General features: G+C 30.8%; 1 protein-coding gene across 1 annotated transcript; it reads right to left on the bottom strand.

Annotated features, from left to right (window-relative positions):
• Nucleotides 1-2,558: 2,558 nt before the first annotated feature.
• LOC116777057 (putative uncharacterized protein DDB_G0271606) lies at nucleotides 2,559-3,898 on the bottom strand. The gene is made up of 2 exons (XM_061521319.1): nucleotides 3,847-3,898; nucleotides 2,559-3,763 (listed from the first exon to the last, which is right to left on the bottom strand). Exons 1-2 carry the CDS (start codon nucleotides 3,862-3,864, stop codon nucleotides 2,645-2,647), a joined length of 1,137 nt encoding a protein of 378 aa, XP_061377303.1. The 5' UTR covers nucleotides 3,865-3,898; the 3' UTR covers nucleotides 2,559-2,644.
• Between the last annotated feature and the right edge of the window lie 11,029 nt (nucleotides 3,899-14,927).

The following is a 14,927-nucleotide window of genomic DNA, read 5'->3' on the forward strand; positions in this document are numbered from 1 at the left end:
AGTAGAAAATAAACAGAACAAAAGAGGTCCGCCGTGTTATAAGGTTACTTTAGCATCGTTTGTAATAAAAAAAAATATTATTAATTAATTGTTATTTCAAGGATATCCGCAACTTCTTGTCAAATATCTAAATTCATGAGTTATTAGATAACTAGGGACATCGCACGGGCACTTTACTAAAAATATAAAATAGCCTATTTAATTTTGAGAATTATTAAACTAATATTTTAGTAACTTTCAAATGATACACCCGATTTAAATGATTTAAAAAGTAATATTCAGATACTGATGTAGCCTTGAAAAATAAGTAATTTATTTTGATAAGACTTAATACGGTATAAATATGTAAATAGTTTTCCAATAAACGCTTTAGAAATGCCAATATTTATTAGTCGTAAAATGGATATAGTCTGTTATCCTCAAGGTATAGACATATGCCACCGCTATATGCCACCGCCTTTTCTGTTGACCTATATAAGATACACAATTCCACCATATATTATTTTGTTATATCTCAAAGACTTAAGACAGCGTTTTCGTTAAAAGCTCTCAGACGGCTCATGTTTTCCCGACATCTATGTACATTAACAAATATTGTTAATGTACACACAAGTAAATACAAAAACTTAACAAATTATATACTAAAACCTTTCTCGAGAATCACGCTATTGAGTTATGATAACTGTTTGATAATCGGTGTATTAGTTTTTCCGTTTATCGCGAACAGACAGACAGACAGACGCGGCGAGGGACTTCGTTTTATAATATGTATTGATAAATGTATAAACATTTAAAAAAGTATTTCATATATACCATTCAAATTGAGGTAGGGCGAATAATTTGTGAAATAATGTTTTTACAATTTATTGAACACAAGCCTTTTGCTTATGATTTAAATTTTGTATGTTGCGTGCAAAATATCAAACGAAAATAGTTCATCTGCTGATCGTAATAATATAACATTGAACATCTCGAAAAAGTATTTTATTATTAGATATTTAACATTTCCCTGATAATTTAAATATTATAAATTTTTAGGCGAATTTCGTTTGTTGAGTGGGATAAAGCTGAGGTCCAGTTTGACCTCGCGAGATTTGTGTTAATTTCCCTTTTAGGCATGGTTAGCATCGAGTCTCACTCTACTTCGGAATCCTGCGGAGACTTACTAGCCACAAAGGTGAACTCTACAAGGGGTGATCTTTGACTTGGTGACAATTTTAATTTAAAAATATATTTGAAAAAACAATTTAAACATTACATTTTTGTGTCAAGTTTATATACATCCGCTCCAACTGTATGTTAAATATATTGCTAAATTAAATTAAATTAATATTTATTAATATCTAGTAGGATTGGTAAAAAATAACCTACATGAACTAAATATCAATTACGATTCTTAAAGAATATAAATCTTATCTTATCCGATCATCCACAGCTCCATAATGGTCCTCAAAAAATTACTAAAATTAAATTTAATCATCTACAGCAGCTGAAAGCTGTCACACCGTCCGATTGCCGCGAGTATTATAATAATTTAATTTATGATGATTAAAATATTAGGTATTTTGATAATTTTGAGACTATTTAGTTCTTGTTGTATGATTAAGGATAATTTTATTATTGTTTTGTTTTTAGTATTTTATGTTTTCTGGTATGCGTGATAAGAATGCGCGTATCGAGAAGGTTGAACAGTGCAAAAGAATTGTTGTAACTACTTAATAGATTTTATTTTGATTGAGATTATAAAGAAATGTTTATTTCCTATATAGCTGTGACTGAAAAGTGCCATAAGTGCCATCATTAAAATGAATAAATAATTAATTGTTTTGTACTTCAATGATTGTTTCAATAACGCGTATCTATTAATTGTACCATATCTCGAGGCTGATAGTGGCTCAACAATACCGCGTAAGTGCTGTAGCATCCGTCTGAATAGAAAAACTGATGGCCTGGTGCACTAAAAACCTAATATTTCAGTAAGAATAGCTTTACATTTTAATTACTCAAATTATAAAGTTTTTTCCTCTCCTGGAAAGTTGTCCGCCGTGTATTTACGAACTATTGCAAATAGTAACTCAGCGCTTTTGCAGTATCGTGGACGATATACTACATATTCGACTCAACAGGTTACGCTTGTAATGAAACAGATGTTGCTATAATTATTATTTTATACGTATTCTCCCTTATTTAAGGCAAACAGGATGAAGGATTAAGGGTCTTAATATTCATTTAATGAAGATCGTTGGCTGTTTAATTTTGTTCGGAAAGAAAAATAAATAAAGAACGTTGTTGATTTGTGTTCGTTCAGAAATTAGGGCTTATTCATTATGACATTTTTATTCCACAAGACACCCTAAAGTTTTAAAGAATTTTTTATTGGAACAATTACATCATCACGCAAATTTTTTATATGAAGTCACATTTTATTCAGTTCCTTTCTTTATATTTGAACCTGCTGGTGGATATTATTTCTTAAATTAATGTATTTACAAAAATAGGTCATTTCCTTCTCAGTAAAGAAGACCTACTGATGATAATGAAAGAGGGTAATCGGGACTAGGATATAGAAGAATTCTATGATTTCAATAACAATTTTTTTTTATTTCAGTAACAAACTAGATTTATATGAAGGAATTGTAAAAATTTAAGACGCAACAGTGAAAACTTGATTCGATCCTTGTACAGGGATGTAAATGGTGCCGCCGCCTTGGTTTTGACTAAGATTTGGATTATTTGAACTTGAGACTGGCACAAGTGCGTACACGTTACCCTGTTGTGGCCTTTGATTTATAATCTGACCGGATTGTCCAACAAGTATTGTCTGTTGGGGAGGTTGACCGATCAGATACTGTTGTTGACCCGAGGGCTGGTTGGGCTGTTGGGCCACTAATACGGTTTGTCCTGGTTGTGCTAAATATATGGGCTGTCCGCGATTAGGTTGCTGGTTTACCAATAATGGCTGTTGGTTAGCTGGTTGCGAGATGTAGACCGGACGTGATTGTTGATTTACATATGTCGGCTGACCTACAACAATTTGACCAGGTGCTCCCTGATGGTAGACTGCCTGGGAATTCGGCTGACCTATGATAACCTGTTGACCAGGTTGTGGTTGTTGATAAACAGCTTGTTGATTTGGTTGAGCTACAATAATTTGTTGGCTGGTTTGAGGTGGTTGTTGTTGCGGTTGTTGGTATACGGTTTGTTGATCTGGTTGGCTCATAACCTGTTGCGTCTGCTGTGGCTGACTAATAACTTGCTGACTGGATTGTTGCGGTTGCGTTTGGTAAACTAATTGTTGGTTCTGTTGACCAACAGCCTGTTGTTGCGGTTGCGTCTGATAAACTAGCTGTTGGTTCGGTTGAGCAGCAGCTTGTTGTTGTGGTTGCGTCTGATAAACTACTTGCTGGTTCGGTTGAGCAACAGCTTGTTGTTGAGGTTGTTGACTAATAGAAATTTGTTGTTGCTGTTGAGGTTGTTGATTGATAAGAACTTGCTGCTGGCTTGGTTGTTGATTTAACGATACTGACTGTTGATTTATTGGATTCTGTTCCTTTTGTTGTTGATTTGAAGGATTTACGCGAACCTGTGAATCTATTTCCGAATTTGGAGTGATTATGGATTTATCTTGTAGCCCATTCCTCGCTGCGTCATCTTGAAGGTTTTTAAATGTTTCAGCCGGAATGAAAACACCAGACATTATCTTTGCATTATCCACTATTGGTTTTCCATGACAAACAAGTACAACTGCTAATACCACGGTGAGCTGTTGAATAATAATAATAATAAAAACATTGACTTCTCAAACATATTTTTTAGCTTTAAAAATAAGAACTATGCTGTACTTACCAAAGTTTTCATTTCCATGTTGGATGATTAAACTCGAATGATTCAAATTATTTTAATACGGCCTATTTATACCAAAAACAATAATAATTTGATTATGATCTTTACAATTACCAAATGATATTTATGGAAATCCACTTTTGTCAATTATCCTAATGTTAGACTTAATTAACAAATTAATTATTTTGTCATAAAGCCTTTCTAACTATACTCTTTGGTTTCCCTTTGTCGATTAGATCGATAATAAAAAAAATCAGTATCATTAAGGAATTTTTGTGGTGACGAGTTGGTCTCGTTGAGTTGCTATGATAAGATTTCAGCTCTTGATTGTTTTAAAGCTATGGTCCAATATTAAAATACTGCATTATCTGTGCCTAGGGGATTGAAATCGAATTATATACATATTCTACAACAATCAGACATTTTTTTTATTTTAATATTTGGCGTATTTAAAATGATTTTAATACTGGTTCTAGACGGTCTCAGTCGCTTGATGTTTCTAATGAATTTAGAATCAAATTAAATAAAAAGAAGTCAATTTCAATACACTAAAACCTTTTTAATACGATAATGAAGACCTATCGCAAACTAACTATAAAATATTTAATGAAGTTCTTTTCTTCAATAATGGCTTTCCTCCGTGCACATCACAAAAGGCTGAATATCCCCTCCGTCCAAGACTTCCCGTTGTAATTCAATATGTTTTTAATTATGAATTTGATGTTTACGATCTTTAAGATTTTTTAATATGACAATCAACAGTCGAGTTTTCTTGTGTATACCAACTAAATAATGTCAAAGCTAATTTAATTCACTAACGCCTTTTAAATTGAAAAAAGATAACTCTGTTTATTTCTCTACAGTTTTTTAAAAAAACTTTCAAAAGTAATGAGCAAATAATTCTCTAAGCTCTTTCAACTGGTAAAACCTGTTCACTGTCAGGCGTTATATTTTTCTATTAAAACTCTAAATAACAGATTTTGGCACGTTTCTCTCAAGATTTTGCTGCAGTCTTGGAACCAGATCAGTCTGTAGGTCACTCCTACACATAGCAATGTACCTTTTTTTTGTTCGTGGGCAAAATGCTTAATGCATACTCTCTTGCTTGGGGAGGAAGAAAACAAGAGGAGTTACGTCGGACTCTCGTCCTGAAAAGGACGCACTACCGACTAAAACCCAACGGGTGTCCCACGCGCCGCTCTTCTGCTAATCCACAGGGCCCGCAAGGCGATTCTGCTGTGGTCGCATAGCAAAGTCCCTAAAAAATTCTGTTCAAATGGATTATGATTTTTTTACATCTGTGATGAAACACAGACACACATATAGAAAACATATACATAGAATATGATCAGTCAGAAAACTTTTATTTCACATCTTTTATAAAACATGACATTAAAAAGGTAAGGTTTATAGTCATTATACGAACACGCTCCTCGCTATTAGACATTTTGCGGACAAAACTCGTGTTAAAGTATAAAAATGTATATAGTTATACAGTTACGACTTACGACAGTTGCATGTAATTTTGTGAATATAAGAGTTTTTTTTTATTAATACCAATTTAAAGCATTTCAAAATTGTGGTGTGAATTGATTTGCACAAAAGTCCCGTTTACTAACAGTTACGCAAAAGCCGATAAAGGTTCATTCTAATTAGGATGATAACTTATGATGAAAGTTAGAAAGAAAATTCATGGAGAAAATGCTACAAGAGATACGTGTGTATAAATTTTGTTATTTCATCGGATAACAATTAATAATAAATTTTATCAACGATGTGACAAAGATTGGATGAGAAATATTTAAATTTTATTTTAATTAGTTAATTTTTTTATAATTTTTTTTTTTGATGATATAATTTTGAGGTACTTTAAATATAAATTACCTATAAAGTTAATAGACGTAAAGAGTTGAAATGTAAAATAGGTTAGTTACAGAATAGCTGAATTTTAGTAAATATTTTCAATAGTTTGCTTCCGTGTTGGAAATGTTTTAGTAACTGACGTACACAAAAAAATTCTAAAGTGCAATACGATTACCATAATTTTGCATGGTTATTGGTCACACAATTCACACGGTTATTGAATGAGAAACGAGTAACTCTTCGTATGCAGCGTGTCGGTGCGAACTTGTAGTAAGCAGAGTTATCAACTATCTATCGATTGACCGCAAGATATAATTAATTGATTTGGACATTTATTTGGTGTATTGCAAAGATAAAAACAAAAGAAATTTGTACGTACTGTATTGTGTACAGTATAAGTTTATTTGTGAATAATCGTTATTATATACCAATGATTAAAAATTAAATGTAGTTTATATTTTTGATAAGATATTATCTACAGATGATATAATTATATGTCATATATATATATGTTTTAATGTTATATATGTTATTATAGAACAACTCATTAGAAAAATCATTTAAAACACAAACTAAATAACGTATACATGTATTAACAGCCTGCAATTAGTTCTTGAAATTTTTACATTCCCACAAGTATGTTTTTTCACTTTTTTGTTTTATAAACTACCTAAGCGTTTCTCGCGACTTCCTCTGCGTTGTTTGATGTAAGTAGGTATCAATAAACTTATATAAGTAATAAAACACTCTTCAACAACACGTAAGTCTTATAAAGATCATTGTTTCTATGAAACTATGTTTATTTTATGTTATATGAGATATTTTTATTTTTCGATACCATCAAAGTGTGTTTAAATAAAACAGAAAATATAATTGAAAATACATTACTTTTAGAATAACGTGAACAACTGTATGGTGCTGTAATTTTAGTAACATATATATTTAATTTTATGGTATTTAAGTAAACTTATACGTATATATTTAATTGTCAAAACATTTCGGAGTTCTGTCACTTTTACTAAAGAAAATTTGTATTTAATTATTATGTGAATACAATCTTCTCTGTTTGAATGATTTGAATATTTACTTCTATTCATTACGAGTATGTCTTGTATGTTCAAACAATTTCTAATAATAAATTTTATTTTAAATACACTCTTTGATAGTCGTATTTTAGTAATGCCTTGGTACTTATTTAGACTATAACAACTAATGAGGTCTAAGACTTTATAAAACTAATATTTTTCGGATTTACTATGCGAATTTTTTAATATTATTTTAAAAACAACTCGTCTGCCCGTGATCACGGTTGCTGAAAAGTAAACGAAACGTCGGGATTGTATGGTTTTATAGCGACTAAACTTGATGTTTTGTAAATTACATTTCTATATGATAAGGTACCTATTATATTTCTGTATGCCATGGCCTCGTCCGCACTGAAATCGTATATTAGTCTGGCAATGTCAACGTTTGTACTATTGAATACCTATTAATAAATAAGAAATCATTTGAGTTAATGAAAGGTAATTAAGGAGATAAAGATTACAATCAAATCAAGTGTTCCGTCATTCCGTCATTTAAAAATTATTCCTTTTTTGAAAACATTTGTTTTTTTTTCTATTAGATTATTGTTCTTTGAGTGTGTGGTACCTGAATTTCAAGTAATAAATAAGTAAAGCTCGTAACGTAAACTATCGGTTTAAAAATAATAATTATTTTTAAATCATACCTAATGATTTAATGTGTATGATATATTTATCGCGATATATAGTTTTAATCCTATACCTTCTCATGTTAAGTAAGGTTTGTTTATAGATAAAAAAAATATAATCAAACAATCAACCTCTTTCATTTAACAAAAAAAAAAAAGTTAAGAAAAGTCATGTTGAAATATTTTCGCATTTATCAAGTTCTATCTCGTAGCGTTGTACTTTAGTAATATTTTACGTATTTTTCATTTAAATGCGTACTCACGAAATTTTTAGCTTTTATTTATATAACGTTATATTGTAAAATGTATACATGTGAGATGTTGAAGAGATTATCGTTGCAAGTGAATAATCTATTAAGCAAAATTTAATTATTATTATTAATAGAACATTATCAATCACAACGATTTTAAAATGATTTTAAATTTATATATTATAAAAATAAGGACTATATATAATGTAATAGATTACATATAAATAAATACCTACGACGGAGGCACGTATCGTATTTGTAGTTATCTAAATGATGAAAATAAGAAGCACTTTAATATAAGTACGTTTGAGTGGATCCTGATAACAGACACGATGTCGCTCTGTGACGGACGGATTGAAAAAATATTAATCCCTTGGAATCGATCTCATAAAACAATTTTCCAATCGTACATGACATTCTTTAAACTAGAAATTTAATATAGATATTTCTATTTTATCTAAATATTCACATTGCAGCGTCCAAACAAAGTATAGTCCATATTCCCATTCAGAAAAAAATAGTCTCATTAGCGAATGTAATATTAAAGCGTTAATTATAATTTTCTATTATAAAAATGAAAGTAATTTCACTCATTATTAAATTTTATTTCTTTATTCAATAATTACAAAAGTTACTCTTTAAGAACGTAATAAAATTATTCATTTAATTATAATCAGAGTCAATTACTGGTTGTTTGTTTGAAAAAGTTATGATACAATGAATTGTTAGGGAAAGTAATTTTATCTTGCGTCACGAACGCAGAACAAATTGGTATCATATAAATATCTTCTTTTATATAAACTCCTTGGTAAAAATAACTTAAAAAAAGGTTTTACTGGCTTCTTCAGCGCAGTTTGGGTGTAGGTATATATAATGATTATAGAGTCATGACACGTAAAGACCAGTGTACTTGCAGGTTGGAAGAAAGCCAGTAACAATTTGGAACGTCAATGCGCAGCACCTTGGCTGTTAAATGACTCATTTTGTTGACACGGACATAGTTCACATAAAATTGTTGTAGTTTCCAATTTAGCATGGCAAATAATTGTCATATTACATATAAATATAGCGTCTTTAAAAATATCTTATTTATTTTATATTTTTAGAGCATAACAGATTTTAATAGTTTTTAAAAAGGTTTTTAAACATACTTGATTGGCTTTACAGATATTTAATGCAATTTTTTTCTTGTTACGTCACGTTTGTTTTTGTTGCAGTTGATGTTATAATACTCGAATGTGATTATTTTTTAAGCATAAATTTTTTTTCTGTATTAATTTCCCTCTTAACAATATTTTACTCGGCGCAACGGAATCATAACATTTTATTTTTAGCAACATATAAAACATTAAAACGAAAAAGACATACCTTTCACGCATTATCTTTTTAATTTCATGATTGAGGATGCGTGAAATTATCGAGAAATATATTTATAATCTGCTCTGATAACCTTTTGACAAATGACAGTGACACTAAGCCGTGACACTTGTTATGTACTTAATTCGTTCTTTTTTTTTGCAGTTGCAAATAATTATATTTAAAATATAATATAATCCTCTTGACACTAAGCCTGATGTATATAATATTTCGTTCGTTGAATCGATACATTATTTAAAATAAATTGTGGCTCAGTATCAAATACCTTGACATTGATAAATGTGACTTAATAAAAAAAAATATCCTGAAATTTATCTGCACCATAAACAAAGAACTGATGAAGCGTTGTATACTTTGTTTAAATTTGTAAATTTTTATTAATATTTACTTATGTAATCTTTCGCTTCAACTTGAGTATTCATATAATTATTTTTCTTTCTATGCAGTTTACTTCAGAATATATATAAAATATTTTTTTTTTAAATGTCTATTTGTAAAGTTTTAACGTATATTATATATAAGTTATAACGTAATTTATTAAAATTTCGAAATTCGGTTTAAAAAAAATATGTGTACATGAACCATTCTTTTACGCTAGAATGTTCTTATTATTGTTTTTCCTCATATGTAGTTAAGTACTGAATATTTAAGAACGTTATTTTAAATATATGTTATGTTTCGTAATTTGTAATGTATTGAAAATTAAACGAACACCGGCGGAGTAACAGCGGTGCATAGATAAAATATCATATAGCGAGGGACTCTGTTGACTCTGAAGAACAAACTTAACAGTATGAATCAGAAGATTTCTGATACCACACCAGAAATGAGATGTTTTGGTATCCTAACGTCTGAGCAAACATGTAGTCTTAGGTATAGGTATAAAGTTTTATTGTGTAATTCTCATTTTAATGTACATATAAGTATGTTTCATAGTTTTCCTTGAACTTCTGGCTGGGATTGAAACGGGGCCTTTAAAAAATCAATTGAGAAACAAACAAATCTTTTAATACTTTGATTACGTGTAGTTATGACATGTCCCTTAGAGATGCAACATATAAAAAGGCGCCTTATTTATGAGAGGACAAGGACGAGAAATTAAAATACGGTCATGATTTTTTTATGTTAATTAAAAAGGACAGATAATTATGACATACATATTATACAGGATCTGAATATAGAGGATACAGTGAGGACAAGATCAGTATCAGTGAGCGTCTTTTAAGAAGACATCTCTAAAGAAGACAAGAGAGGCTGTCAAGCCTGTGCAGCAAGTTGCAAGATCGTAAAAATCTTACCACCATAGCCTCTTTCTGTACCCACATGAAAAGGATTTTGTTGAAGTGTTGTTTTAATTATATTGACATTATTATTATTATTAAGTTTTAAATATATAACACTAAAAAGTATATTAAGTTATCAAGAGCCCCGGATCGGTTAGAGGCTTTCTCCAAACATATCTTTTAGTTTCGGCTTGACTGTAGCTGTTAGAGCAATTGGCTTGGACACTTTGACGTCATATATATATGACGTCAGGGACCAAATACTATAAATGAAACTAATATACTTTCGGATATACTACGCGGATTTTATTGTTTCAAAAATACATAATCCCGACGTCTCGGTAACTTTTCAGCAACCGGGATCACGGGCAGACGAGTTGTTTTAAAATAAAATAATAAAGTTCGCGTAGTAAATCCGAAAAATATTAGTTTTATTCAATGAATACTCGCCAAAGTCTGAGATCTCATTACCAAATATTATAACATATACTAACATTAATAATTTGATTGTACCAATAAAAACTGGCAATGCATTCAAAATAAAATGACATTCAGTATGTAGGATAAAGTTTCTAAACGTAAAGTAAAGTTTGTAGACTGTTAGAGTATGTACGCACATTATTGACTAATAATAATTAAATTGAAGTATTGTTTACAAACATCTCACCGCTTATGTCTGTTTTATCTTGAAGTGTGTAGTAATGAATTTCTAACCAACTATTTCCGCTTGATTTTATCAACATTTGTATGTATAACTCTTAATCAATTGGCAGAACTTTAGCGCTTATTAATTGACCTCTTCATTTAATTCATACTAAATACATTAATATACAAATGTCTTTAAATCTGTCAGAACTTCATGCTATAATGAACGGATTTCTATATATAATTAAACCTTTTTTCTCCACCAAACTCTTTCTATTCGTTTTCAATAAAAACTATTTAGTTACAGCATTCCGGTTAGATAATAATTGCTAAGATACCAAATACGGTGCTAAAAACTTATTACACACTAAATATCTGCAATTTTTTCACAGTATTTTTACACCTTATTGTTTTTTTTTTTATATTTCAGCATTATAGTCTTTATTTTTAATACAATAACGAAGACGAATGTTTAATCCACCATTGAAACGAAACAGCTTTCCGTTTAGTAATCAGGGTCGATTCGTTTCGAGGATAAGTCTTTATAGGCACATTTATGTTAGAAAATTGATTTTTATGTGATAAAACAACAAGTTTTTTGGTAAATTATTCATCTAATACCGAATAAGTAATCTTCTAACCAGCTTCACGTTACCTTTATTTGTGGCTAATGAGATAGTTAATTTACAAATTGAAAATAGTTCTAAGTTATCTGTGGACTTGTGGGTGAAAGAAGCGAGAAAAAAACGGGGAAAGCCAACACCGACGCTTTTATCGTCTGATGCTGGGAAGGCAAAACCCGGCTTTCTTTACACACCCTGTATAATTATAGTTGCAAGGAAATGTTGGATTAATTTTTATAACGTAAAGTTTTTTCATATCATCTTTATTGTATTGTTACCATCTATGTTTTATTATGAACCGGTCATATACTCTACCTACCGAGTATCTATTAACTACAATGTTTTTCTGTTTATTAATTTATTAACAGGAACGTCTACTATTACAATATAGTATAAACAACATTTTGCCGTCACAGGGAGTGTGTTAACTACAAATAGCCTGTTAAAGTGATAAGTATTAACAAAAAGCGATTAATATTAATATGAACAACCCTAAAGTATTGAACATCATTTTGAAGGCTGTTTTTAAATCACACACTTATATGTAAATAATTAATGTATCAGAACTTAATTGTACATTATATTTTATTGTGTGGATTGCTCTATACATATATATGTAATTGTCCTTAAGTAATAAGTCACTAGGTATGTATATGAATTCTGTTTTCTGTCATCAGAAAACCAAGAAGTGAAAATGAAGCTAAGGTTTTCGGATAATACAATACTTTTATTTTATGAACTAAATAATTCCGACATTTCGGTTCCTTTCCAGCAACCGTGATCACGGGCAGACGAGATGAGAGTGTCTGTCAATTGGTCTTGTGATTTTTTATTTATCGTCAACGATTTCTTAATTTCCTAGCGTACAGCTCTGAATGCCGGCAAATTGCGCTAAGTGTATCTCGAGGTAGTGTGGTGTGGTCACGGATATGGGATTTTACATTTCTTATGGGTCCCAGGTGTTGAATAAGTTCCAGCCATCTTCTCTATTGAAATTGGGATGTATATTAATTTCAATAGCCTCACGTATAGGTTTCGGTATGTACCTGCCTTCATTGGCGATGACCTGTGGTTTTTCGAATCGAATTTAGTGGCCCAGTTTGTCCATTATGTGTTTTTAATGCCTGAGACATGTTCCTTCACCCTTGTACCGATGCTCCTCTTGTTCTGTCCAATGTATGACAAGCCACAGTCACGATCGAGTTTGTATACACCTGTAAAGGCATGGTACTCTTAATAGGTCTTGAGAATTGGCTCACTTTCTTATGTGATTTGTATATAGTCTTGTTAGAAACCTCCTTCAAGATGTTGCCTATTCTGTCAGTAATTCCCTTCACATAAGGTAATATCGCAGGTTGTCGCTCATCCGTGGGTGGCTTTAAGTGGTTCTGACGATGCTGGCGAGGCACGGGCAGGTTGTTGGTAGTAAAAGCATGTTTTACATGCTGCAGCTCGGCCTCTAGATGGTCAGCATCACGAAGATGTTCTGCTCTCTGAAACAAAGATTTGCCAACGGCAGCTAACTGGATAGGGTTGTGTTGTGAGTTACCATTGGGATACCTATCCATATGTGTGGGTTTCCTATAAACAGGATGTCCCAGAGTATTGTCATGTCATGTTATGTCAGTCATGAGTACTCCCTAAAATCTTTACACAATTATTTATCAGAATTTTACGACTTTTGAATGAGAATGAAAAAATGTTGACCATGTTGTTTAAAAAATATCATGAGATTTCCAACAGAACTCGTTGTATATGGAACACTGAGTGCTTCCTCAGGTTTAAGCCGTGTTCGGAAATATGACAGCTGTAATATACCCATAATATACCTTGAATATATTGTTTAAAGTATGAACAAGGCTGGCTACAACATTTATTATATCAACAGGACATATAACTAACTTGTTTCTTTTTATTTTTCATGTCGTCTGGAAGATAATTTATTTTTAAAATCTAACCGGTTCTAAATGTTCCAACAATTTACTTTCGTTTTAATATAAATATTTTTAAACTGTGCTAATGCGTATATAATGGTTATGGAGCGTTTAGGAAAAATTATTATAATTATAATTCATGAGCAGTCACGGCGTTAAACCGAATTGCCCTATCAAATTGTTTAAGTGCACAGATCTACTCAGCTATTTTTTTGGTTAATCAATATTCCTAAATTATCTGTAATATATTAGTAATCTGTGTCCATTTAGCCGCTAAGCTTTTTATTAATGTTACAATACAATATTATTCAATTATATTGTATTGTAACATTTATATACAATTTAGATACAATTTTATATTGGAAAATATCTTATTATTTAGGTCCTAATGATTTTCTAACGTTATGTCAGTCGGGGTATTTGAAGAGCAAATCTATTGATGTTTGTCTTGCTTAAGAAAAAACTGTTCTACACACTAAAGTAATTTAAAATATATTTTTATGGACTGTTTTATTTTCAAGAATTTTTTTTATATAAGGCACGTTCTTTAAATAAGAGAAGGATTTTTTACCAACTGGTGTTTTAAATGTAGTCATTAAACTCTATATATATATATATATATATTTTATAACTTTTAATTCTCTAATTAAAAAGTTATAGTTACTATTTAAATATAATGACATAAGCTAAAAAGATTTAATAACTTAAAAAAAAATGGCGATACAGCAAGTGAAATGATGTTCGATTTTTTTTTTATTTCAACCCTTTGAAGGTATACAGACCGGAAAACAAATATTAGTTTTGCGGTTATAACAAATACACGTCAAGGTTTTGTCTATACTTATATATATTAAACTAATTTTGGCTCGTGACTCCGACTCTGACGTTCAGACTTACGGTCAGAGAGATGTGTATAAACTATAAAGCGAGGTAAACAATACGTATAGCGAAAACCTAAGTTTTAACCTTTTCATTTAAAATAACATAGATACGGACTGCAGTGCCATCTGAAGGACTGTTTTGTGAAATTAAACCATCTGGGGCGCTAAACAAATGAATACAGAAAACTTCATTCAAATCGGTCCAGCCGTTTAGGAGTTCAGTGACACACGTACAGTTGATATAAGGATATTCAAAAATGTTACCGCGAAAAAATTAACATACAAAATTTTTTTTAGAGACATTACTAAGCATTTGACTTGACTTTATAATTGGCTCTCAGGGTGTAAAGGCTTTAAACCTCCTCACGTACATAAATGTCCCAATTCAAGGTATGTGTATTCATTTTAAATGTAATCTATAACTGATTTAAGTTCACAACAGAATATGACCACAGCCAAGAAGGTTACATTTGATAAATGCCTGAAATCAAAACAAAAGTGCTTCTCCCTATGGAT

This window comes from Danaus plexippus, chromosome 8, assembly GCF_018135715.1.
Source record: "Danaus plexippus chromosome 8, MEX_DaPlex, whole genome shotgun sequence".
Lineage (NCBI taxonomy): Eukaryota > Metazoa > Arthropoda > Insecta > Lepidoptera > Nymphalidae > Danaus > Danaus plexippus.